This window comes from Anser brachyrhynchus, assembly GCF_964034855.1.
Source record: "Anser brachyrhynchus genome assembly, chromosome: 18".
Lineage (NCBI taxonomy): Eukaryota > Metazoa > Chordata > Aves > Anseriformes > Anatidae > Anser > Anser brachyrhynchus.
Window position 1 is genome coordinate 10,841,755 of NC_137711.1, and position 27,512 is coordinate 10,869,266.

Here is a 27,512-nt window from a genome sequence, read left to right on the forward strand (position 1 = left end):
TTACCTGTGTCCTGACTCCACGTATGTGATTAAATACTGCTGGGTGTAGGAGTTACTGTTTTAGCTAAATTCCTGCGCAGATAATCGCGTTACTCTTCCTAACTTTTCCTTTGTGGATCAAAATGGTGCAGAAGAGAAGCGGAGCTGCAGTCTCGGAGTTTGCAGAGCTTGCTGTATTCCCATGGTCAGTGAAATTACTCAGGTGTGGCCTGCAGTTGGTAAAACTATGTTTTAAGCCTCACATGTACAAACAAAAAGAAGTGGACATATTTCTTAGGGAATTGAACATGAATGACCCAGACACGTTGTTGGTGTGTGTGGGACTCTGCTGCAGCAGGGGCAGGCACAAGTGGCTTAGGCTGGCTGCGGGTCACGCAGGAGGTTGCGCGTGCCCTGCAAGCCATGCCCTGAGCTGCTTTTGCGGTCTCGGTCCTGCAGCATGGCTGAGCAGCGCTTCCTCACCTCTGCTGACCCGTGGTGCAGGGAGATCTGCCGCTGAGGGGTTGCGGGGCCGTACTTCTGCAGCACGGACGTGTAATACGGATGTTTGTGGGTTTTTGTTAATTTGAGCTTGTGCTTCTAAGTGTCAGGCATTTTCTAATGTGCTGTATTCACTGGGCCTTTTCTGGCAAACGCACAGCTCTGCCTTTTAAACGTCCACGTGTGAAGGTGCTGCTGCGAGGCAGCGCCTCAGAGCCCTCGTGAGAGTTTTTCACCTTTTTGCAATTTGTCAGCCTTCGGTCTTGGGACAGAATGAAACGTCGCGTGTTTTTAAATCCTCATGTTTTTTAACGTTTTTGCTGATGTTCTTTGAAAACCAGTCCCTCTTCAGCCCTGTGCCCTTGGAAAAGGAGGACACGGTCTTGTTGCTGTTCTAGGGTAAACACCTGGGTACCAACGTGAGGTCTGTGTCCGAATGGTCCTGCTGAAAAGCAGATCTTTTCTCCAGCCTGTTTACATTGCGTTCTTTGGAGCAGGTATGGGAGTTACTCAGAAGTTTCCCTGATGTAGTTTTCTGTGTTCTGTTGTGTGTTGCTGTAGAGAAGACAGCATGTGCACGTTTCGTGAGGGTCTGTTCAGCAGCGTGGTGCAGAGGTTGGTTTCTCCTTGCTTTTGTTCTCCGGCGGGGTGTTCGGTACGTCCAAAGCAGGCGTTTCACCCTGCGCTTTATCAGCTTTGTGTAACTGGATGCTGTCGGTGCGGCACCTGCGGCAGGTGCAAAAACCGGGGGCTTTGGTCTCACCCACTAATTCCTCAATGGCTTTGGCATTTCCCGGAGTGCGGTGCAAATCCAGGTGCTGCGTCGCTGATGGCTTTTACATCCGACGCTGAGACAACTGACGCTTATAAAACACCGAGTGGGCAACAGTTCTGCAGGGGCTGGTGCCGTGAGAAGGCTCTCGTCTGTTGTCTGCTCTGACCAGTGCACAGACTGATGTGCCTGTCGGAAAACTGACCTTGAGTGAGAGGAGTCCCTGCGGGCTGTGGAGCTGGCAGGGCCAGGGCCAAACCTCGAGCTGCCCTGGCATGAAGGTGTTGAGGCAGACAGGAGGAAAATACCAAAATCCCATGATAATTTCATGCTCTATTAGAAATGGTCAGGGAAACCAGTATTTTCCAGCGCGAGATAACATCAGAGACAGTGCTTATTTTGTAGTGTTGCAAGGCTTGAAATTTAATAGTTCTCTTTTAACTTCTTTAATTAAAAATGGATAAAAGTATGCCAACTATTCTCTGCCTGGTGAATTCACACCCCTGCCCTGTTCTCCCTTGTAGGTCTGGCTTTCAGTGGTACAGGCAGAGACGTAGCCAGCGCCCGAGTGTCGTGCCGGGCAGTCAGACCTTTCCCTCGCATGAGGCTGGCTGCAGGTGGGTCGGTCAGGAAGGAGTCTGTCCCCGCTGCGTGCCCCGTGGCTTGCAGGGGCAGAAGACAGCAGTGCCTGGCAGGGTTAGACTGCTGTGTGCAGCAGCAGGCTTCTCTGAAATGGTTACAGCCTTCTGGAACAGCCTGCTTTGGGTTGCAAAGGCCACAGTGTCTGAAGGCTGAAATTTTTCAGTCGGAAAGCTTTACCCACTGCATTAGAAAAATCAGCACGTGTTGTTTGATTAAGTTCTAACAGTGACACTTCTCTCTGGTTTTGTATTGGTTTTCCGTATCTAATCCATCTCGGATGTGACAGCACAAATTTTCAGAAGTCTTTTTCTTTCCAGCAGTCATTCTTTTCATTAACCTTCTTGCACCACTGATCACATATTTATTGTCCCCATGGCCTGTAATTGTGAAGGTTTTGCTAGAATTAATCTTCGTTTACGTTTGGTCACCATTCAGTGAGTTTTACATCCTTTGAAAACTGCTGTAAAGCTATTTCTGATTGCGAAGTACAGTGGTCTTAATGCTCTTGGTATTTATCCTAACTGACAACTTGGGCCAGAACACAGGGCAGGACGCTATATTACTTTGGGATACCGTTAGTTTCCCTTCCGGCGTTGTCGGCCTTAATTAAGATGCAACTGGAATTTTCCAAGAGAAAATTGCACTGTTTGCGTGACTCTGGTTGAGCAGGGTCACTTAAGTTTCCTGTAATTGCTTTTCAATTGGCAATTTCAGAATCTTCTCCCCTCTTTTCTCATTCGGAAGAGATCGGTGCAGATATTATAACGGAGACTTAAAAGAAGCAGAAATGCCAGTGGCTTCATATCATTTGAAAGGGAGAAGTGGAAAAAGCAACTACAAATATTGACTTTCTGGAAATGAAGCAATATCAAAATACATGTGTGGAGGCAAAGGAATCAAGAATATTCCTCCTCCTGTCTGACCAGGGAGTCAGTGTGTGGGACTGTATGCAGATCACCAGTGAGTAAATAAGTCGTGTGTGCCTTACCGTTCTTTTTTGATTTCTTTGAATTTCTCAAAATGCAGAAATTTTTAATGGCCGTGAGACACAAAGCACCTTAAATAATCTCTACCCTAGATAACTTTTAGAAGAGCCCATAGTCTTTTTTTTTTTTTTCTGATGTGGGTCAATATTTTTTTCAGTTTAAATACTTTTCTGTCAGATGTAAGGTATTTAGGCCTTAATCCAGACTGATGTTTTGCCTTATGCCAAATAGGCATCAAGTGCCTGACGTTAATCAGTGAGCCGCTAGGTGTTTAAAAGCTTTTGAGAATCCGGCTCTTGTTTATGGAGGAGCAGATGCCCTTTGGAAAATGAGATTAAAAAATAGTAATTTTTTACGTGCCTTCAAAATGTCTTCCTGCTGTTGGAAGCTTTTTAGGGTCTTCTGCCATCAGATCCAATTAGCCTTACGTCTAAGATCAATGAAAAAGCTTCTCAGAAGGGTGGAAGAGGAGGCAAATTGTCCACCCAGAACCCCGTGCTTGAGAATGCCGATGCTTGAGTCATGGGATCAAATCAAGGGCCTGGGGCAGGATTTTCCAGGATTAATACGTCTTTGGCCATGTAGTTATGAGAAAAAAATGGTTGCAGTTGTCCCAGTGTTGCTCTTGTCCGCCACGTTGTGTCTCTGTGCTTGGGTCTTCTCCCTGCAGAGCACTTGTCACCTGGAAGCGCTCCCCGGGTGGCAGCGTGCGCAGACGTGACCGCGAGCGGCAGCGCCCTGTGCACAAAACCTGGGGGTTTTGGGTCCGCGTGAAATTCCAGGAGGGTGCCAGGAAGGTGTGCAGCCTTCCCGCGGTTTGGTCTGCGCTCAGCAGGCGGGGGAGCATCCCAGGGGTTCTCCAAGGTCGCTGAGGTCAGGACTAGTTACGGGAAAGCCGTATGCACTTGCATCTGTAAGGAGCAGCAAAGAGATGCTATTTTTTGCAGAGAGATTCCTCTGTTACCTAAACACAACAGAGGAAGGTAAGTCAAACCCCACAGTTCTAGGCATTGCGCTCCTGGTTGTGCCTGCTCGCCTGTTATTAGTGTTTAATGCTCGTTAGCCTCAGGAAGAATTGTCAGTAGGAGGGCAGCTTCCCAGGCTGAACTGCTTGCTTTACATTTTGCCTCGTAAGTTTGCTCAAAGCTCCCTGAAGTGCCCTGCCCGAGGTTGCTCCTGCACCGGCAGCGTTCCCGTGGTGTTCTGGCGTGGCCTTACCGGAGTCCTTGTTGTAATTCTCATCCCAGAGGAGTGCGAGTGGGCTGTGGGATCCCACTGCTCTCTTCTGCTGAGCACCCTGAGAACTGTTCTGCGGGGTCCGTGGCTCTGCTGTGGCCACCGTAGCATGAAAAAGGATGGTGTAGAAGGAAGGTGGTGGTGCCTGAGAGCTTACTGCCGTGGAAGCGTTCGCTGGGGTGTGTGTCTTGAGGTCTGCATGGAAAAGTGAAGTCCCAGGGAAGAAAAACACGGGCGTGAGCCGTGTCGTGAAGGTCCCTGTCCCTGGGGACGCTCCTGATGCAGGAGCACCCCGTCTGGGCGTGCTGGTGCTGAGCTACATGTGTGGGTCTGACTCTGCCATGGCCTGGCGTGGCGCTTGCCTGGCGCTGCTCCCCGGTGGGTGCCTGCTGCCCGCACGAGCTGGAGCTGCCCTTCTGCCCTGCAAGCTCGGGAGCTGCCCAGCGAGCATCACGGGCAGGAACCGGTGGGCTGGGAGGTGCTGCGGAGCGGCCGTGCCCTCCGGGCGTGCCGCTAGCCGTGTAGCTGCCGTGGAGTTCGTGGCTTTTAAAGCCAGTGGGACCAGTCGGTGGAACTGTGGACAAGTGGCGTGGAGCAGCACAGCGTCCCTGCGCGCTGCTTCCTTCTCGCTGACGGTGCCAGCGCTGCCCGTCCCGAGGGCCTTGGGTCTCCCTGGGTCTGCTGGGGACAGCCCCGTTTGGGAAGGTGCCGGGGGCATTTGGAAGAGCTTGTGCTCGTGCCACGTCTCCTGTTTGTTTTATTCAGGGAGGAGAGCTTTTGTTCGGTAAGTTAAAATATCATACTTGTTGTTTGATTTACTAGCTCGGAGCTTCCTCAAATTCCCTGCCTGCCAGTGTGAGCAATTAAACGGTAAGTGAGAGAATACCCGCCTTCTTTTCGGAGGCTGACCTGTGGAGCCAAGCAGAGGTGCTCGGAGCGCTTCAAAGACTTCTACTGTACAACTGTATCGTTAAGGGATGCTCAAGTGATCCTGCAACCGATTGTCATATGACCCAGGTTTTGTTTAAAATTCAGTCGTGCTGATCAGCCTTCTAAAGCCGTAAGCCTTGCTGTGTGGCCTTGGTCTGAAGTAAGCACTGGTTGACTAATCTAAGTTACTCGGGAAGTTTTATAGGAATTATCAGTGAAACAATGCCTTCTGAAAGATAAGCCCTCACTTGTTAAGCAATGACATAGCCCCCTGATTTTAAACCCCATCATCTTTTATACTTGGGCACATTGCTAAGCCCCATAATTAGTTAAATCTGCTCCTATAATCAAAAGCTATCCACACACTCCACTGCTCTGTGACGGTTTCAAAGATTTACGTGATTAACTTGGCGGAGGCGGTGGGTGGCTAATTGGATAAGCTTTAATCTTCACACCACCAAAGCGAAACATGGGAAGATCAGAGGAAGGAGGAAGTTATGCTGTGTTGTGTGGGAAGGTAGTTACCAAACATGTCAAAAAGATTATTGTAACGAGCAGACCTGTTGTCATGACCCAACCTGCAAGAATAGGGCAGATTATTGGAGGGGGGAGAGTGCAAATTATTTCAAATTTGCTTGCCTTGGCTTTTTTGACAGGCAGGAATAGTTGTGTTCTTAGCGAGCAAAGAGCTTTATGTTCCTTTTGCTTTATTTAAGCCATTTTGTCAGGTGTTGTTAACCCTAGATTGTGTGTGCTTGCTAATTGCACTGCTGGACTGAGTGGCTGTAATGATCTTTGTCTTCAGAAGTGCAACGCGTCGTTGCGCTTAGCTTTGTGAACCTGGGAGCGTGGCCGTGAGGCTAGGAGAGTAAGAGTGGGCTTAACCCTCCAAAGCAATGCAGAAATCTAGGTAATGTGTAAAATGGTGTTTCAGAGTTATCTTTAATTAAACCTGATCCCAGCTCAATAAATACCCGTGAGTTTTCATGGAGGCGCAGAGAACTGGAGTGCAGAAATCCCCCAGCTCTTTGTTCCGGGTGTTGCCCATGAAAGCTGGGTGGGCGCTGGGACAGGGAGGCAGTTTGGGGGCTGCTCCGGAGCAATGGCCCGGCACCATCAGGGTGGTTAGGAGAGGTTTTGTGATCGACAATAAGCACTTAGTGTTGTAGGAACGAAAGTCGTTTCTTTGGTTCTGACAAATCCATTACCTTGAGATTTTGTTAAGTGAATGCGTTTAAAATTTTAAGCGAGAGGAAATTAGGGGTTCTCAAATTTAAATGGCTGTGAACGCAACATGAAGTATGTCTAATTTATGGATGGCCCAAAACTCACATGATAGAGATGAATTGTTTTCCAGCAGTGTTGATCCATCACATGGCCAGGAGGTGTCTCTAGTTCACCGTAATTCCTCAGGGATCTCCTAGACACAAATCCTGGCTTTTGCTTAGATACCTTTGCTGTAAAGCTTCGGTCAGCCTTCTGCAGAGTTCTGCCGTAGAACCCTGTATGGGCAATATGCATTTAATTCTTCCCATCTGTACCGATACTTTTGTGACATGAACTTGCTTCGATACAGGGTTTTGATCACAAAATGATATCAAGCATATATTATTACCATTTAGCGTTTCAGTACATGCTGCGGAGAAGGGACCTGGACTTAATTAAAAATAAAATAAATAGGTCTTAGTGTAATAAAACACACTTCCGAGATTTTGGGAGAATTGCTTGAGAGGTACTAAAAATGCTGCCTGCTCTTGCTTTGTCTGTGAAAATGATTTGGGAAAGAAGAGGGTAAAGATAAAAATGAGAATAAAATGCAGAGTTTAAAAAAGCAAAGCAGAGATTAATCTTATTTCCGTGCTGCTGTTGAGGATCCAGTCTCGTCAATGACTCTTACCCCAAATCAGATTTGTGGTTTTGGGTCCCAGTGTCTCGCAGGCTGCCATAAAACGTTTATCTTGTAGCAGAAACAAATGAGAAGCTGAAAGGAGGAAACCAGAAATCCGGTATCGAGAAAAATATTTAAGTGGCATTTCATTCTGCTACTAGAACGTAGGTACCCTGGGCGTGAAAAACTCGTTTTCTGTTGTAACCGGGGAAGTGTCTGTAAGGTGAACACCCTCAAGTCATGAGTGCTTTAAAAGAAAACCTGTGCATCGATCACTTTTTCACGTTAAGAGTGTGTGTGCCTGTCTTCATGTTCATGGCAAACCAGGAACGCAGGGAAAAGTTCTCTGATTTCTGTCTGCATTAGTGTATCGATCATTTTACTGCTGGAAACTTTCAGGCTGTACCTCAGTGTTTTTAGAAGCTCGTGTCTCGATTGCAGAGCAAATACATGAGGAATATGTTGATTTCCACTAACCCTTTTTTTTCTTTGTAACAGTTTTGAATGCTGCATGTTCTACATGCTAGCAGAGTACTTAATGTGAATGGATTATAAAACGTATGGTATGCATTTCACCATGTAGTTTAATTGTTTGGTGCAAAATTAATTATCTTCTTGCTTTACTGCTTTCAGGCAGTGTTATGGAGCTTGCAGAATGCATTTGTTACTGGAGATAAGTGGATTCTTTCTGGCTAATTTCTTCTATGATTGCAGAGAACGGCGTGGAGTATGACAGATAGTTGCAGTTCCATCTCTGCCAGCCAGTCTTGCATGCATGAATTAGAGTGTGTGGGTTTTGTTTAAAACTTGAGAATTATTTAATGAAATTATTTTCAGATCTAGCCTAATGACTGGAGGGATCAAACGAGGTGTAACCAACCCGTGGCTCTTGGAAGAACCTGAGGAAACCAGAGGGCTTGGCTTTCACGATATCAGGCAGCAGCAGCGGAGGATCATAGAAGGTAAAAGAGTCTTTTTGTATGTTAGGAGCACCACTAGGACTCTGTGAGAGCCCTTGTTAGAAAATCCATGCACTAACTGGCACTGAAGTTTTATGATCTGGAGCTGTCAAACATGATACTTCCAGGTGGCTGTCTCCTGTGTTAGCAGGAGCGGTATTGTGCTTGCAGTGTTCTTAACTGGAAACATCTTCTCAAAGCAGCTTTTCAAAACTATCTCCATTTGGATTGAAGTGAGTAATCTGTGCCGTGACAGGGGAGGAGAAACCACTGAAACAGTTAATTGTGTTTCTGAGCACATAAACTTGTGAGGTTTCTTTACAGTCAGATGCAAGTAATTCAATGATTGTCTTTTGTCTGCATTTTAGTGAAGCTGAGCGAGTAATTCCTGAGTATAGCTTGATTTAACCCTGGACAGGTGAGATTTTCACAAGACTAATGTGATTTTGCCCGTAGTTATGGTTTAAGTTTGCAGTGGAGATCTCATTAGTTGCACTGACTGGAGTGGTATTAGTGCTGTGCTTCAAGCGAGGTATGTGTTAGATGTATTGTTGAATTGGAATTAGGTAAGAATTAACTGACCTAAAAAGATTTTGGCCCTCAGCATAAGGAATAGATTCCTTAACTTTAGCAGTGTTGGAAAGCCTCTGCCTGAGGACCCCAGGTGGGTAATGAGGTAATTCCTGTGTAATTAAAGTATTGGAAGTGATCAAGTGAAATCAGTCTCCAGATAAGGCCCACTCGAGTCTGCGTGTGAGCAAAGGTTAGAGCTACGGTTCAGGAGAATGGCACAAACTCTATTTGGATGCCCCAGGAGAAACCTCAAGCTCCAGTTTTGATTACATCCCAGATATTCCTTTGGGCAGGCTAAAAAAAAAAAAAGGTATTGGTGACTAGGCTTTCACCCTGTTGAAGGGAAGCAAATGGGTTCTGACCATCCGCTATGGCTTTTGGCTCTCTGGCTGCAGCCAGCTGCCCTCTCAGGCGGTCTCACTCTGTGCAACGTCGCTGCTTTTCACTTGGTCGGACCGCTGACAGTCCTGCCTACAGCACCTCTCCTTGTTCTGCTTCGTGACTTCGCTGGGCACGGAGAGCTGCACGTCACAGTTAAGGCGCTGGCGAAGGGCTGTGCAGCACCACCAAACTGCAAGAGCAGAGATAACACGGGGCTTCCTAGAGGAGTGCCTGCAGAGCTGATGGGAGCACCTCAAACTTCAGTTGCCCCCATTGTCCCCTCTGTCTCAGGCTCTCTTCCATGCGCTCTGTATCCTCTTGCAGCTTTAAAAATCTATTTGAATTCTTTGGTGCTTGCATCACCTGTTTGTCTTTTATTCATGTTAAAAGTTTCTTGGAAAATTTAAGAAGGCTAATCAGGGATCTGTATGTGTGTGCCAGAAAATCTCCTACATTTATGATTGAGTAACAGCTGGATGTTGAATTCTTGGATTTTTTGGGACCCCCAGCTAAATGTCGCAGCCAGAGCAGACAAATTAATTACCCATCATTCACATTATTTTAGGAGTGTTGTTGCCATAAGGATTCATTTTCATGTTGTGTTGATGTCTTTTTCTTAATACCTTTTAACTCTTTAAACACAGAGTAGATCTTTCTTCACTTCTACATCTTTTGTGGTACGTTGCCTGGCTTACTGGCAATTTTTTTCACGTAATTTCATGTAATTTCTGATGCAGAGCAAGATGCTGGACTTGACGCTCTTTCTTCAATCATATCCCGGCAAAAGCAAATGGGACAGGAAATTGGGAACGAGCTGGATGAACAGAATGGTAAGAACAAGAGCCACAGAGACCTATTTTTATGTAAGACTGTTTCATTTCTTTTAGTCTTCATACAATGGCATTGCTTTTTCACCCACAAAGTAACAAGACAATACTGTAAAGGTTTCTGTAACAACGACTCCTGCAGATTCTATGCATTCATGAACTGTTTATTTTGCCTTACTTGTGCGTAAAATTTGTAACACTTGGTATATTTTTATGAAAGCTGTCTTTGGGAAAACAAGGATTGGAGGTTGTTTGTACATAGTACAAAATTAATTTTATACTTGGATCTTCTGCATTTTTCAGTGATTCTATTCTAATGGCTTTTTTTTTTTAAATGGCAATCTTTTATTTGTTTCTGAGTTTCATTTGAACATTCTTACTCTGTGTCTTTAGTTATTAGCTGAATGGAAAAATCTTGAGCCAGCAATTAAAGGAGAAGCATTGTATTGTTTGCTACAAATAATTTGGATTTTGAAGACTTCGTGAATTGAATGTAGGATCAAGTTAAGTGCAATATTGAAATAGAATAGTACTTACTTCTTTAAACAGAGCCAGTATCCAAATGGCGGAATTGCTCTCCTGTTAAATGTGCTTTGTTATTCACTTAATTGTTTGCCTGACATCAACTGTCCCTAGGAGAGCAGATCCTCTAGTCCTTCTGACTTTTTCATTTCTTACAATATGGTAATAGTTCAATTAGAGCCTTGGAGCCCTGCCAGTCTTCTCCCTTGCACAAAGACTTGAGCCATATGGTTTATCTTTGGGTTGTGTTGTGCTTAACCACTGAGAAGGTAAATGTCCTTTTACTTGCTAATAAATGATACGCTTAAATCGGCTTCTTCGCAGACCTGTGTTTTTCCCTTGTATTTCTCGGCATGCCTGCTCGTAGCAAGGGGGTTCCCGAATTAACAATCACGTAACAGAAAGTGCTGCCTGGGAGCTCCGTTCCAACTGAGTGAAGTGAGGCTGCGGCTTTCTCGTGTTTGCCTTGTATACATGTTCTGGCTAAATCCAGGAGGGATGAGAAATGTCTAGAATATGTCATTGTTAATCTTAAGATTGTTAAGAAATGGTTTGCACAGCTGGGAGAAACTATGCTTAGTGCTCTTGTCATATTTTGATCCTCCGCCTCATCTGAGTAAAGACATTTTCAATTAGAAATCTCAGTTTCATAAGTTTCTTCTATTAACTGTTGTTTAAAAAGTCACATTAATTGTTTTTTTTCTCTAAATAGAAAACAGGTGGGAAGCATGAGTGTGTTTACTAATTCTTTGTGAAACCTTGGTTTCTCATCAGGAAAATATATAATCTGTGTCCCATTTCCCTCTCTTGGGGGTCGGGGGAGGTTCCCCAAATCCTTATGTTCTGGGACTCCGAAGGTTATGTGCATTGTACCATTGCATTTCTGCGTGACCATACCAGGCTTTTTCTAGCAATGAAGCCTTGAAACGTCTCTGAAATTGGGAATGTATTTAACCCTCCTTTTCACAAATAGTGCAAATAATGCCAGTTTTGTTTGACTTGCTTGTCTTGCAGATATTTACAAAGCCTAGAGTAAAATTCTTTGTTTTTGTATGAGCTCTTCTGGGACCTACAAGCAACTCTTTCTCAAAAGAAAAGCTTTCCCAAGTGCTGGGGGTAAAAAGCTGTGAGGATTGCCTGCTGCTGACTGCAGGCTAGGTTCTGCGGGCCCGGAAAACGCGGAGTTGTCTGTGCTGCTCACTGCCCCAGAATCGCAAGAATAAAGCCTACCTACCAGTCATGTAGAGTGCCTTGTTTATAGGTCTTTGGCACCCTGAAAAAGTAGGGAAGCAGTCTGACTTCTGCAGACGGAGGGTCACAGCACTGAGTGCTTGGCTTCTCTACTACCAAGCAAGTTGAACTTCCATGTTTTCTCCGACTTGGTGCAATTCTTTGCTTTTGCGGATATGGGGGATATGGTAGGGTGTCTCATGCCACTGGCACGCTGGAAAAGCTGAAATCCCTAGCAATATTTTCCAACGTCTACTTTCCCTTTACGCATCTTATTTTATGCCCTGTGCTTAATTGTCCGCAGACTTTTCTCAGGCACTTTGCCAATATTGTGTCACTATTACACTGTCAGGTTGATGAGCATAACTGCCCTGTAATTTCCCCTTGCTTGGAATCTCTTTCCTTCCTCGTGCTGAGTGATAATGGCATCGTCTGTATTGTGGCAAGGCAGGGGAAGTTCGTCTTCGTTAAGTGCTGCATCAATATTTCTTTTTATTTGAGTCAAATTTTCCATCAAGCTGTATGCTTCTGTGGGAAGCTTGACTTCCACATCGCTAACCTGCTTTGGACATTCCCACCTTCTGCAACTAATTAGGTGCCTTTAGCTCGTTCTGGCTTTGGAGCTAGAGCTTGCGATAAAATACAACTTAATTCAGAAGTAGCTGATGGTGTCTGATAGTTAACGCAACACAATTCAGAGCGCTGGATAAGTGTAATTATTTTCCAGACAATGTGCTTTTTTCCTTCCCTAGCAGTTCAAGCTCTCTGTTCGCTGAGCTATTTGCACTTCCCAGTTCTTCAGGCTAGCCGGAGGCATTTTCCCCTGAGTACCAGTTGGTGTAGCTGTGCATTTGCAGATTTCTCCAGCCGCAGAAAGTAGTGGAGGCATCCAGATTAATTATGCAAAGTTTACTTCTTGAGTAGAGCCGGTACGTGTAAATTCTTTTGTGTTTGTTAAATGACTGAAAAATGATTAAACTTCGCTTTTAGAAGGGTGGTTACTTGGCAGTATCTATTTTTACTTCACTGGTGGGCTGACAGGCATGACAAGGAGTAATGCTCGAGGTTTGTAAGAGGGCATCTCAAGGCATCCTGGAAATGAGCCTCATGGGGCGGCTTCTGCCATCCGGGGAAGTTTGGGCTCTGCAGAAGATTTGATCCCTCTCCTCGGGCAGGCTGGGGGACACCAGCTTCCTCTGAGCCCGCCTTTCAGCCGGTGGCTGAGCTGCCATCCCAGCTGGCAGGCACCGAGAGGGGGGACTCTGGTGTGATGCCTCCAGCCTGCCTTATGTGTCCAGCTCAGGACGGAGTGGCCGTGCCCTGGAAAAGCCTGTTTTTTCCTCACTGATCATAAGTGAGCCTGGGCTCGGACGGAGGTGGCTGCTTTGCAGACATCTGCCCTGAGCAAATGAATCCTACCCTTTGATTTCACTGCGATGCTTCCAAGTTTTAATTGGAGTCTCATGTCATTCTTTACTCAGATTTTCATTATAGCTCTGTCCTTGAGATTTTATGGCTCTGTGCTAAGCTGAGGGTCCTTTTCAAACCTCCTGAGCGTAGTATTTTGCACTGATGAGCAAAGTAGAAGCAGGGTACCAGGAGACATTGTTTTTTTTCCAGCCTCGGGAGTCTGCTAGCAGTGGGAGAGATGGGGGATTAGCAAAAGAATTTTCCCATCGTTAATTCCGATTTTGGCCCCAGAAAACTTTCTGTATTCCTTTCATCTGTTACATGAAAAAAAAAAAAAAGGCAAGAAAATAGTGCAAATGTCCTCTGGCCCTGTTGATGAGGCAATCTAATCTAGTGCAATAATTTTTGGAAGAATGCTTTCAGAAATTCTAAATGCTGTTTGTTTTACCCTTATAGAGATGTTGTTTTCTCATTGCGGCATGCTTGCATGAGAATATACAACCCTTAATGATGAACGGTAAATACTGGTAGCTTGCAAAATGTGTAGTGTTTGGCATTTTTACCATATTACTCCCCATTTGGTATACAAACGGGATTCTTTTGCTCCCTGCCCCTTTAAAACTTGTCAGAGCATAAATATGTTCATAAATGGATGAGCTGCAAAAAAAGACGACTGTTTATGTCCTTTTGCTGGTCAAGGGAAAGCTGTACACAGAGTGAATATTCAGGACGTTCTTAACAAAAAATGGCTCTTAAGTAAGTGAGCTGTCGTAATGGTGTTTTGATTACGCAGTTATGTAAGATTTTCAATTTCTCACCAGTGAAATTTCTAAAACCAACCAAAAAGCATTAGCTGTCTTTTTTGTTTTTGTTTTTTTTTTTAATAGCTTTGCAGATAGGTTGCTGTGTCTTAGCAGACAGCGTGCAAGCCCGAGGTGTACTCGGCTCAGCTGTCCCCGTGAACCTGACACGGTGCTGACCAAGCACGATCTGTTGATGCCACTCGAGCCCTGTTCTGGTGTTGCTCCGTATACACGTACAGAAGTATTCTTGTGAAATCAAAGAAAATGAGTGAAAGTGTTCTTGGTGATGCAGTGGCTTGTTGAAAACAACTTCTACATCAGGGATCCGATTTGTACCTCCTCGGGCAGTCTTCAATCACAAGTCAATCGCTTCTGGTGCAGAGAGCCCACTTGGTATTTGTGAAATGCTCCTCCCAGAAATTCTTTTACATGGCTATTGCATAATCAAAATGGAACCCTGAAGTAGTTTCACGTTTCTGTTTATTAAGAACATTTTGATGTAATACAAACTAATTAGTATTGTGTATGGAGTATGTATGAATTATGAGACTAAAACCGGTAGAGCAATGGATATATTACCTCATTGTTAGGGTTAGTTTGTAAATAAGAAATGATTAAAGATTAAATTTAAAAATTTTAAAAGTGTTCATCTTGTCTAAACAGTTTTCATCAGATAGAGTACAATCCTCCACCCTTTGACCCCCCATGTGAGGTGGCTCGAGTCTTCTGGTGTGGGTTTGAAGGTGTTCAGCATTCCTTGAGAAATGCTGAGCACTGGCAGCTTCAGGTTCTTTAAAAGCCTCTGAAGAGAAGCATATGTTTTTAATATTCAGATTTTAAATAACCATCCCTAGCTTGACTGACCTCATACAATGCAGATAGATTTTTATTTTGCTTCCTGAGCTTATTGTATAGAATAGGAATGACTTCAGTTTTATTGGGAAATGTTCTGTCTTTATTGCATGCTGTTTAGTTGGAGTTAACCCTTCTTAGGGGAAAAATTAACACCCGTGTTAAACGTTGCCTTTTGTCATCAGGGATCTAAATAGGGGAATACTCAGTCTCAATATGAACACTCAGAAGTTAGGGAGTGCCAAAATTGAGGTTAGATGACACTCTCCTCGTGTGTATTTCTAGGCTTAAAACAATCACACATTTTTTTTTCTGCAGGTCCTGCCTCACTTTGTGCATACGACTCGATCTCTTCTGGGTTGAATTGAATTTATGTAGTGATGAAAACTATTTGTCAAGTCTCTGCTCCACTTCTTCCAGGTGTGGGGAAATGTTTAGTGATTAAGGTAACAGTTGTAAAAGGTTTTTATGGCAGCAGCAGCAGAACACTGCCTTAGCACATAAAACTATCTCTGCTTCTGCTGGGAGCTCTGAGTGATGCTGGTTAACCCCTCCTAACCAAGCTTTCTTAAAAGTGATTTCCTCCTGGGTGTCTGACCTAACGGTGCAGGGTCTGCAGAGCTTTTAACACTGCTGCTTACCAGAAATCGGTGAGGACCATGCCCTGGGTGTAATGAAGTACAGGGCAATAGGAAGTACTGATTGGAAGGACGGGGGAGGTTTGCTTTATATGCGCAGCTTTGTGAGAGGTTCAAAACCTTATTTACTGGACACCCAAAATACACCTTAACTATTAATTTATTAATTAACTTTAATAATTAACTCCTCTAACGACACTCTCCCGTCAGCTGGGCTGCGATGGTCTCCACCAGGCACGGTGCTTTCTCTAGGAAGTCAGTGCACACCCAGACCGACTGCCCGTTCAAACATGCGGCAGTTCAGGTCTCCGGATGCGGGGAGTGTCTGAGCCTCTTGCTGCCATCGGCGGGGGGCAGAGAGACTGCTTGCGTGAGGCGCGAGCAGGTGAACGACCTGGTCCGCATGGTGGCGGAGCTCAAGGAGGAGGTGCAGAGGCTGAGGGATATCAGGGAGTGCGAGCGGGAGATAGACTGGTGGAGCGACTCCCTGCAGGACCGGAGGGAGAGGGACCAGGGTGAGACGCCCCAAAGGGGGGTGGACCCCCTGCCCTGTTGCCATCGGGCAGAGGGAGGGGACCTGCGAGTTGAGGAGGAATGGAGACAGGTCCCTGCTCGACCTCGCAGGAGATGCCCTCCCCTTCCGGCGCCGCCTTCCCAGGTGCCCTTGAACAATAGGTTTGAGGCCCTGGAGCTGGAGAGACCGGTGGGTGAGGATGAGGTAGGAAGCCTACCCAGGAGGATGCCTGAGGTGAGGAAGTTGACTCCATGCCTCAGGACTGCCTCCACCAAGAAAGAAAGAAGGGTGATTGTTGTGGGCGGCTCCCTCCTCAGGGGAACGGAGGGCCCTATTTGTCGGCCTGACCCCACACATAGGGAAGTCTGCTGCCTCCCTGGGGCCAGGGTCAGAGACGTTACCAGGAAGCTTCCAAACCTGGTTCGCCCCTCTGACTATTACCCGCTTTTGATAGTCCAGGCTGGCAGCGATGATGTTGAAAAGAGAAGCCTCAGGGCCATCAAACAGGACTATAGGGGGCTGGGACGATTGGTGGAGGGAGCGGGAGTGCAGGTGGTGTTTTCGTCCATCCCTACGGGGGAAGGGAGAGGCACGGAGAGGACATGGAAAGCTCATGTGGTTAATAGGTGGCTCAGAGGCTGGTGCCAGCATAGAAATTTTGGGTTTTTTCACCATGGGGAGCTTTACTTGGCACCCGGCCTGATGGCCCCAGATGGGTCTCTATCTCCAAGGGGAAAACGGATCCTAGGCCAGGAGCTGGCGGGCTCATAGAGAGAGCTTTAAACTAGGTAAGAAGGGGGACGGGGCTCAAACAAGGCTTGTCGGAGCTGTGCCGGGGGAAACAATGGCTAGGCCGGGGAAGAAGGCGATGGCCCAGCTGAAGTGCATCTACACTAATGCACGCAGCATGGGTAACAAACAGGAGGAGCTGGAAGCCATTGTGCAGCAGGCAGGCTACGACTTGGTTGCCATCACGGAGACGTGGTGGGACCGCTCCCACGACTGGAGTGCTGCAATGCCTGGCTATCGGCTCTTCAGGAGGGACAGGCAGCACAGAAGGGGTGGTGGCGTGGCTCTCTACATTAGAGAATCTTTTGATGTTGTGGAACTCCAGGCTGGGAATGATAAGGTTGAATCCCTGTGGGTTAGGATCCGCGGGAAGGCCGGCAAGGCTAGCATCCTGGTGGGGGTCTGTTATAGACCGCCGAACCAGGATGAGGAGACGGATGAGGAGTTTTATAGGCAACTGACAGAAGTTGCAAAATCGTCGGCGCTTGTCCTCGTGGGGGACTTCAACTTCCCGGACATATCCTGGAAACACAACACGGCACAGAGAAAGCAGTCTAGGAGGTTTCTGGAGAGCGTGGGAGATAGCTTCCTGACGCAGCTGGTCAGTGAACCTACCAGGGGTGGTGCCCCGCTAGACCTTCTCTTCACAAACAGAGAAGGACTGGTGGGAGATGTGGTGGTCGGAAGCTGTCTGGGGCAGAGTGACCACGAAATGGTAGAGTTCTCTATTCTTGGCGAGGCCAGGAAGGGGACCAGTAAAACTGCTGTCTTGGACTTCCGGAGGGCTGACTTTGAGCTGCTCAGGACGCTGGTTGGCCGAGTCCCTTGGGAGGCGGTTCTGAAGGGCAGAGGAGTCCAGGAAGGCTGGGCGCTCCTCAAGAAGGAAATCGTGATGGCACAGGAGCGGTCCGTCCCCACGTGCCCAAAGATGAGCCGGCGTGGAAGAAGACCGGCCTGGCTCAACAGAGAGTTGTGGCTGGAGCTTAGCAGAAAAAAGAGGGTTTATAATCTTTGGAAAAAAGGGCGGGCCACTGAGGAGGACTACAAGGATGTAGCGAGGCTGTGCAGGGAGAAAATTAGAAAGGCCAAAGCTCATCTGGAGCTCAACCTGGCTACTGCCGTTAAAGACAACAAAAAATCCTTTTACAAATACATCAACGCGAAACGGAGGACTAGGGAGAATCTCCATCCTTTACTGGATGCGAGGGGAAACCTAGTTACTAAGGATGAGGAAAAGGCTGAGGTGCTTAATGCCGCCTTTGCCTCAGTCTTTAGCGGCAATACCGGTTGTTCTCCGGACACCCAGTGCCCTGAGCTGGTGGAAGGGGATGGGGAGCTGGATGTGGCCTTCGCTATCCATGAGGAAATGGTTGGCGACCTGCTACGGAGCTTGGATGTGCGCAAGTCGATGGGGCCGGATGGGATCCACCCGAGGGTACTGCGAGAACTGGCGGAGGAGCTGGCCGAGCCGCTTTCCATCATTTATCGGCAGTCCTGGCTATCGGGGGAGGTCCCGGTTGACTGGCGGCTAGCCAATGTGACGCCTATCTATAAGAAGGGCCGCAGGGCAGACCCGGGGAACTATAGGCCTGTCAGTTTGACCTCAGTGCCGGGGAAGCTCATTGAGCAGATTATCTTGAGGGTCGTCACGCGGCACTTGCAGGGCAAGCAGGCGATCAGGCCCAGTCAGCATGGGTTTATGAAAGGCAGGTCCTGCTTGACGAACCTGATCTCCTTCTATGACCAAGTGACGCGCTTGGTGGATGAGGGAAAGGCTGTGGACGTGGTCTACCTTGACCTCAGTAAGGCTTTTGACACCGTTCCCCACAACATTCTCCTCAAGAAACTGGCTGCTCGGGGCTTGGACTGGCGTACGCTTCGCTGGGTTAGAAACTGGCTGGATGGCCGGGCCCAGAGAGTTGTGGTGAATGGAGTCAAATCTGGTTGGAGGCCGGTCACTAGTGGAGTCCCCCAGGGCTCGGTACTGGGGCCGGTCCTCTTTAATATCTTTATTGATGATCTGGATGAGGGCGTCCAGTGCACCCTCAGTAAGTTTGCAGATGACACCAAGCTAAGTGCGTGTGTCGATCTGCTCGAGGGCAGGAAGGCTCTGCAGGAGGATCTGCATAGGCTGGAGCGATGGGCTGAGGTCAACTGCATGAAGTTCAACAAGGCCAAGTGCCGGGTCCTGCACCTGGGCTGCAACAACCCCAAGCAGAGCTACAGGCTGGGAGATGAGTGGCTGGAAAGCTGCCTGGCCGAGAAGGACCTGGGAGTATTGGTGGATAGTCGGCTGAATATGAGCCAGCAGTGTGCCCAGGTGGCCAAGAAGGCCAACGGCATCCTGGCCTGTATAAGAAGCAGTGTGGCCAGCAGGTCGAGGGAAGTGATTGTGCCCCTGTACTCGGCTCTGGTGAGGCCGCACCTCGAGTACTGTGTTCAGTTTTGGGCCCCTCGCTACAGGAAGGACATGGACGTGCTCGAGCGAGTCCAGAGAAGGGCGACCAAGCTTGTGAGGGGTCTGGAGAACAAGTCTTACGAGGAGCGGCTGAGTCTCTACAGTTACCTGAAAGGAGGCTGTAGAGAGGTGGGGGTTGGTCTATTCTCCCACGTGCCTGGTGACAGGACGAGGGGGAATGGGCTAAAGTTGCGACAGGGGAGTTTTAGGTTGGATGTTAGGAAGTACTTCTTTACCGAAAGGGTTATTAAGCATTGGAACGGGCTGCCCAGGGAGGTGGTGGAGTCACCATCCCTGGAGGTCTTTAAAAGACGTTTAGATGTAGAGCTTAGGGATATGGTTTAGTGGAGTACTTAGTGTTAGGTCGGAGGTTGGACTCGATGATCTTGAGGTCTCTTCCAACCTAGAAAAATCTGTGAATCTGTGAATTTTCTTGTTTCCTTCTGGGTTGGGACTGATGGTGTTTCATATCCCAAGGAAGCTGTCAAAATCAAAATACACTCATTTTTCCTGTCAAGAGGGCCGTTGGAGGGCCTACAAGGAAGCTTTTAACTCTCCAGAGCAGAGTTTGAGCGGTGTGCAGTCCATAAGAGATGCAGCCTTGTGCTGGATGAGGAGGACAAAACAAAATGTCTGTGCTGCCTGCTGAAGGCTATGTGCAATGAAAACTTAGGTTTTCATTTTTTCAAAATGAAAAAAAGTATCTACACAAAGCAGCGTTATTTGTAGCATTTCCTAACCTTTTATGTCCATGACTTTGCTGCTTCAGTGTTTCCAGTGTTTGTGTATATGTAAAATTTCCTGCCATTCTTAAACAGAAAACTGGCAAAACCTGAAAAGTGCAGTGTGGATCTGTCTCCAAACGTGGGTCAGCAGCCTGATGAGAACACCTACGCAGGGCCCCCTGCAACGGAGGCTGACGGGGTAATTTTACCGGTGTTGGATGATGCGGAGCAGCATGGGAGGTGTGAGCTGTCTTGCCAGTGGGCTTCCCGGACAGTTGCTGACAGCAGCGTTAAGAGTGAGGCGTAAGCGGCTTTGTGTTCCTTTTCAGGCTCTGGTAGGGTGGGTTTCCAGCAGCCAAACGCTGCTGGGAGCTCTGGCGTGACAAACGGCCATTTGTAAGTATTGATGGGAGGAGAGATCTGCAGTGGCTCTCGTTTTTAAGGATCAGGTGTGTCAAATAAGCTTGAATTCATTCTATGGAAGAGCGTTGTGAGTAGGGGAAAAGAAGCAGACATCAGTTTGACTTATGAGACAGAATCAAAACCATTCTTAAGACATTCTTGTAAGTCGTCCATGGCAGCGTGGGTTCAAATGAGTCATCTTCAATAGATGTGAAGTTGATTGGATAATTACACTCAGAAATTTAGGACTGGTGATTCATAATTGGATTAGAAGGCTGTGTTGAGTTGGGCTGCATAGGTCTTGCTGGTTCTGTTCAGCTCTTTCCTTAAGGACGCAGATGATGAAGTATGTAGCGTGCTTATTCAACTCCCATGTAATACAAGAATGGGAAAGACTGCAGCTATGCTGAGAGTAGTGCTAGAATTCCTCCAAATGATCTTGACGAATTAGAGTGAAATTCAGTCAGGCCACCTGTAAAGGGTGACGCTTCTGCGAGGATTAATCTGATTCAAAATGAGCAACTAATCCTTAGGAGAAGCACTTGGGGAGTACAGTGTATGGGGTCACAACCTGAACGTGACCGAGTACTGTAATACTGTGGAAAGGGCCCTGTGCGAACCACTGCTGCCTGGACAATACGTGATCCTGATCGCCTTGGCGCTGAGAAGGGACAGTGTGCAGCTTGTCCCGCGCTCTTCAAGGTAATGTGGACCAGGTGGGGATGGCCCCAAGGGCAGGCAAAAGCATGACTTAAACACTGAGCCGTGACCCGCAAGGGAAGATGGACTGCTGCGGTGGCTCCGCTTCAAGAGGTGAGGGCCGGGACAGGAGCGCGAGGTTCCTGCAGGCTGAAGCAGGCCGCTTGGAGCGGCGGGCCCACGGAGCAGGGAAGCTCCGCCACCAGCAGCGAGGCGGTCGGCGTCCGGAGGTTGTGCGATGTCTTCGAGGACATGTTTGTGCCGGACAGTGGTGTTGCTTGAGCCGAGTTAGAGCAGGAGGTGGACCAGACAACTTCTTACTGTCTGCTGTGACCTCCTCCAGCTTTTTCTTTCCCGCCTCTTCTTTTCTGCAGCTTGGCTTCCTTCAGACTTGTCGTTCTCCTGCTTTTATTGAGCTGGTCTTTAATCTCCCCTTCTGAACATCTCATCCTCGCTTTTGAAACCACCCTTCAGTATTCCAGCGCTCTTGCTCAACTGGTTCCCCTTCTGGGTCCTTTTCCATCTCTCTCTAACTTGTGCTAATGGGCAGGCATCGGGGTACTGCAGCTCCTGAGGCCACTGGAGAGTCTTAACGTGGAGAAAACAGCATTGTTCCGAAATGGCTGAGAAGTTTTGGCTGAAACTTTAATATATTCTTTTTTAAAAATTCATCTGGAAGCAGACATCCAAGTTGGGAATCTCGAGCCCGAGTCGTAAAAGTTTTTCATCATTTTGAGCAACTGAAAATAGGCCTTCTCATGGGAAGCAACAAATGGCCTTAATAGCAGGTCACGCTACTGAGCCTGTGTGTGTATTTTTGTTATGCTCTGTGTACACATAATAATGGGAGATGATACTTTTTCTTTCGGTATTTTTTCTAGCTTTGTGCAGTGCTTACAGAAACAGATAAACCAGCAAGGCACAACCTGGATGAGGATGAAAGCGTTACACTTCTGAAATTTGACTGGGCTCCTACATACTAACACACATACACAATGAGCCTGTCTGGCCTCTTGGCACGAAGAGCGTTTTTCCTTGAATAGTTCAAGCCGTAAAATAACTGTTCAACATTTGTCTTCTCAATTATGTGGATTTTTCCACAGTTAGTCAATCCCTACCTCACCCATACCGCTGTGTGGGGGGGAAGCTGTCTTCCTTCATCTGTCTTCATGGTGATCCGAAATGCTGGGGAAATTACTGCTGAGGAAAAATTAGTTTCTAACTCTTTTTTTTAAGCCTTGCAGGATTTCGTGATAAGAATTATGATCTTAAACGTCTTGATCGTTAAGTCTTGTCGTTAGTTTTGTAGCAGGGCTTATGGAAAGCTGTAATAGGGATGTAAGCCTCAACTTTTAGCAAAAGAGAGGTTTTTCCCCATCTGCTTCTTCAGGCGTTTGATTTAAGCTGTTTAAAAAGAAAACAAAACCTAACTGTAATTGTAGATATTTTAACACTCTGATGATTTTTTCCATGTTAATTTAGCTTTTCCCTGTTCAAAATCACAGATTGAGTCTGTAGAGAGGGGATTTATTTTCCTAGCCTGCTTTCCTACTTCCTTATGGTGACTGTCTGTCATGCATCGTAAAGAAGCAGAAAGGCACAAGCCCAGCCTGTTCCCCGTTACAGCTCCTTTTTGGTAAATTGCATACCTGTCTGCGAGCAACTGGAATTATATATCCCAGCCTCTGCTTGTAGAAAAGAAAGGCAGAAAATAAATTGTCCCCTGTAGAACTGCCTGTCCTAGCAGCCCTAGGAGACTATCGTGGAAGTTTTTGTAGAACGTTATTTATTTTCCCCTCACAGATAATACTCTGGTATTATCTATCTGGCTCATTCTCCATGAGTACTGTCTTTTTTTTTTTTTTTTTAGCTGAATCAGGGAAGGTTTTAATTGCATGCTAGAGACTGGGTCCCAAGCTGTTTCTAGCTTGTTCTCTGTAAGCTTGCGTTCAATGTGAACAGGATGTGTCTGAGGCGTGTTCTGCTTCAGCATTTTCCAATGATGATATATCATCGCTGTCTCTGGGCAATATTTTACTCTTGAATCATTAAGCACTACTTATTTAAAAATAAAACAGTATTTTTAGGCTATATCCTATTTGTGGCAATGAAATGCAGCTTGAGAGTTTAGACTTTATAAGACTAACTTCAGCGCTTCCTCTGTCTCTTCCCTTCTTGAGAGGATTTTCTGAGGATTTATGGGGAAGCAGTAGGTGATTCCTCCGTCCTGCGTCACTTGATAACTTGCGTGCCTAAGCGTTATTGGGAAGAAGGTAATATTCAGGCTTAGAAGAAAGTCATGCTTGGTAGGAACCATATGCTCTTGCGTCATGGTGATTTTGGTGAGTGGGCTGCTGGATGTTTAAATAGGCTTTTAATAGATTTCCCAGAAAACTTGTAGGGTCAAAACCTGAACGGTTACAACACAGGAGAGAATAAGAAAACCATGTTTCTGGCCGAGTTGTTATCGTGAGGTATTGCTGGAATCCGAAGAGTGCTTTGAACCTAATTTACTCACCGCTGAGTCAGTTGGTGAATTCTCTCCTGCAGATTCTCCTGTATTTCTCATTATCTCAAAATGTGACTCGAGCCCATTTCTCCTCGTGTCTGAATGAAGAAACTCTCCTTGCTGACTCTCCTGTTCTCCCAGACACTGAGTAGAACGAGTTACTCCTCGGATGCTTTTGTGGAGCCCTCTGGTGAGCTGTCTGCTGGTGGCTCGCTCTGCCTGGGGCCGCTGGCGGTGGCTCGGCCAACACCGAGCCGGTGCTCAGCGCAGCTCACGATAGCAGGCAAGTTTGGTGTCCCCAGGGGAGCTGGGCTCAGGGTGGCAGGCAACAGGCACCATTTGCAGGTACGGCACTGGGAGGAGGATCTGCGTTGCAGTTTTGGGCTGCTGGATGCTGCGTTTTTAATGTTCCAGTGCCAGAGAGTTCAGCCTGCAGGGGCTGCGGTGGCTGTGGTGTGTGCAGGGGTTTCAGCGCCTCCCGTGTTAGACCCTCTTTTTTTAGGGGCAGGTAGATACAGTGTGAGAATCAGCTTGGGTGCGGAGTTGAGGGGAGGTGGCGGGGTGGGATGTAGGGTTAGTGGGGAGAGCTGGAGGAGGCTGGTTACGGGGCAATGCTCCCTGCAGCCTGGTGGGGTTGTGCTGCCTGCGGGTGCTTTGAGCAGCGGTGGCAGAGCCGTGCAGGCAGGGAGCTGGGGTGGCTTTGGTGGCATCGGGGATGTCCCCACCGGAGCCACGGTTCGGGCTGTTCCGTCCCGGCCCTGCTGCGGAGCGGCTCTGAACACGCAGCCCGTGGCGGCCGTGCCGGGATCTGATAGCCCCGGCCGTGTTCATCAGCTGCCGGGCAGCTTCAGGTCTGTGCTGATCTGTTCCGCAATAAATAACGTAACATATGGAATCGCTTTGGTAATCAGCACCTCTCAGAACCAGAAAATGAAATGAAATGAAACATCTTGTAGTGCTCTGGCCATAGCAAGAAGCAGACAGCAGGATAAAGCTGGTTGCTCTGCTAACTCCTCGCGCGCAAACGGATCTCTGTCGTGCAGCGTTTGAAGAGGAAGTGGGGCTTTCTGGCTTGCCTAAATACTGCTGCAATTTGTGAAATCTGCTGGTAGATACAGCCTGGAAAGGGCAGGTAATACTTGGCTGTGCTCAAGCATTGAAATTAGCCCCGCGGCTAACTGTTTGTAGAATGGATACAACACAGTTCATTGCAACTAGATGAAAGCAGAAATGAGTGCTGGGAACAATTGCTTGCTCAAAACTGCGCTTCAGTCAAACATAATTAAAGGGAATGTGACATAAACATGGCACGGGATGCTTTTAAGATGCTGAAGTTGATACCTTAAAGCATCCTAAGATCACTTAAAAGCAGATAAAATAATTGCACTGCAATTATTATTATAAATAATATAACTTCCTTGCGAGCTGGAGTTTTAGGTGGAATAAGTCATATTAGCATAACCTTTTTTGAATCCCTGATGCGTTAAAATGTGTTTTGTTCCTGTGCGTCCAAGACAAATAAGCCTTGCTCTAAACGTCATGCTGTTTGAGCTGTGTATTAAGAATATTTTGCCTTGCTCTCTGACTCCGGTCCTGTAACGTTGCCCCGATGACCCGCGGGTGCGATGTGAAGTGCTAACAGCCCCCAGCGCCCCGCTTTTTAGTGGGACCAGAACGAGTCCATCAAGGACCAGGGTAATCCTCTGCTGTGCCGTAGCGGGGGCCTTGGGCGTGGAAGCAGTCGGGACTCTCCCGAGAGCTGTGTCAGAAAGGCTCTAGCATGAGGGAGTAAATCACATAGTTCAAAACTGATACCGTAATGCGAACCGGCTGGCATCAAAGTGTGGGGGCATTACCAAGTACGTCTTGTCTGGCTGCATAGATCACATTGTTTTGAAACAACTCCAGTGTTTGATCTTAAAATTTCGTTGGCAATTTTCTCATGAAACCAAGTTTTGTTGAAAAATGCTGGTTTGAGTCCAGAGTCCTTAGTCTGAAACATCTGCGCCTGGCGGACTTTTTCCAAGTTCGGGGGAGGAATTTAAGGGATACCTTTATCCGTGACCAAGGGGTGGGTTTGGCCCCGGAACAGCAGGGCCACGGGTTCCCAATGCTGCCTCCAGGCTCCCTGCAGTCACTTGCCCGAGCTTGCTGCCGAAATCTCGCTTCGGTGTTGGCAGAAATGCCAGGCTGAATGTACTGCCAGGCACTGCTGAAGGTTGGGTTCAGTCTGTTTGGGGCAGACCCTGTGTAAAAATAAGATAACCTTTGGTATAAACTCCCAGAACACTTTCTCTGTATAACTTTGACCTTTGGTTTTTAAACTCGTTGTTCTCAGGGGCTTTTTATCTATTTTTTTTTTTTTTTGCATGAGAAAAATATAGTGGAAAAAGCGTTGATTTCAGAGAGAAACTTGGGAATGATGTATTTTACGGTGAGACTTCCCTGACTGCTTTAACACCGGGGAGGTCTGGTATCCCTGCTGTAGCATCGCTCCAGCATCACACACCGATGAGATGCTCCTTAGTTTGAGGAAAAACCCCGTCACGATTCAGCTGAGCCGGACCTCTGAAATCCCCTTTGGGACGCTCCGATCGAGACCCGTCGATTTTCCTGCTCGCTTTTCTGCAGGCAGGCGATGCCCGGCCCCTCGTGCACCGCGCTGCGGTGCCGCCGGCCTCCATGCCGCTGCTCCTCGCTCTTCGAGTCTTGTGTCTCTCAGACCCATAGCTACCGGCGGCGGTAGCAGCTCTGTTACCTGCTGTTATTTTGGAATATCGACGTTTTCCGTGTCCCTGTGTTATCCGGTTGCTGTGCAGCAGGGTGTGGGTATCACGTTACTGTAACTGGGTTCTCGACCAATGTTTGTAGATAACGTGGGGTTTTGCCAAAGAAAATTAGCAGTGTGAATTGAACTCTAAAGTGGCCTTCCGAAACATGATATTTTAAATGAATAGAAAATCAGATAAGCTGGGAGGAAAGCTTCCTTCTGGTTGAGCTTATGACATAGACTGGTTTTTATGTAATAGTTCCCATTATAAATAAGTATTTTTGCTTGGAAGTTGTTATGGGGACCAAGCTGTCTCTGAGCACAAACCCGTGGACAGAAGGAGCAGGCTGCGGCACGGCGCACATCCACGTGTTAACGATCAAAGGGCTTGGGAGGAATCGGGCTGGGTTTTGTGCTTGCTGGTCCTGATGCATCTGTGTGGCAGCTGGGGTCAGTGCTAGCCAGTTGGGTTTTTCCCACTGTTTTATGGTGCTTTGCTATTCATAGGTAATTACGGTGGTGCTTAAACTTGAGCCTAGCTAGCTTAAGCGTAGTTCTTTCCACTAGTTAAACTGCTGTGACTTCACTTCGTGCGGGGAAAAAACTCCATTTGATGCTTTATTACAATAGAAACTATAATAGTTTTTCTTACGGGTAATGTGGGTGGTGTGTTTTCAATGAAAGGAAAATTACTTTCATAGTTGGAGACCACAGGACTTTTGTAAGGGAAGGTCTGAAGGTTTGTATGTACAATCAGCGTGTTCCTCCCTTTTGCTGAAGGGCTACGCCTTCACCCAGACTGGTTTGTACGTAGCTCTCAAGCAGGGAGTTTAATAGTCAGCAGCGTGGGGCATAAAGGAGGTAGAACCTCTCCTGTCAGTGTTTTTCTTCGCTTCTGGGTTTTGTGTTGGCCGAAATGACTTTTAATAAGTGAGTTTTGGGAACCCCCTGTTCTTCCCACGTGTGGTCATTCTGGAGGCTTGTCTGATCCCTCCCCTTCAGTTCTCCACTCACTGAAACTTGTTTTTGAACTGTGCTGTGCTGCCCTGGAGCTAGAGACTGCAGATTTAACCTGATCTTCAGTTTTCCAGACCGAGCTCTGTGCTGCTTCCCTTCAGAGCAGGCCGGGTGATGGCAGGGGGTTCTGCTGGCATCTGCTCCTCGGAGTACGAGTCTGCTGATGTGACGGAGGTGCAGAAGGACCCAGGTGGGCTGGTGGCTCTAAGGTAGATGTGACCTCAGGTAGGAGCCGTGGTGCCCTCCTGCTCGTTGTGAACCTCGGCAGGAGGCACAGAGCAGCCGGCTGGGACTTCTGCTAGCACAGCACTTCCAACGTGCCCGGCCTGCGGGGCCTCTTGGGCACGACGTGCAGGAAATAAGCTCGAGTGCAGCTTTGCTGTTTGGCAGGACCATCAGCAGCCTCGGAGAACTTGGGGGTCAGTTTTTACCGTGCTGCATCACGTCCTTACGTGGAAGGCTGTATTCAAAACCAGAAGGCAGATGGGAGAGACTGATGC

At 47.4% G+C, this 27,512-nt stretch overlaps 1 protein-coding gene across 2 annotated transcripts in view; it reads left to right on the plus strand.

Annotated features, from left to right (window-relative positions):
* The window catches only part of STX8 (syntaxin 8), a 102,477-nt gene that overhangs the window by 6,354 nt on the left and 68,611 nt on the right, over positions 1 to 27,512 (plus strand). For both annotated transcript variants that reach the window (XM_080560267.1, XM_080560268.1), the window contains 2 exons: positions 7,772 to 7,896; positions 9,585 to 9,677. In XM_080560267.1, coding sequence (XP_080416393.1) covers positions 7,772 to 7,896; positions 9,585 to 9,677 — 218 coding nt within the window. The remainder of the gene's footprint in view (positions 1 to 7,771; positions 7,897 to 9,584; positions 9,678 to 27,512) is intronic.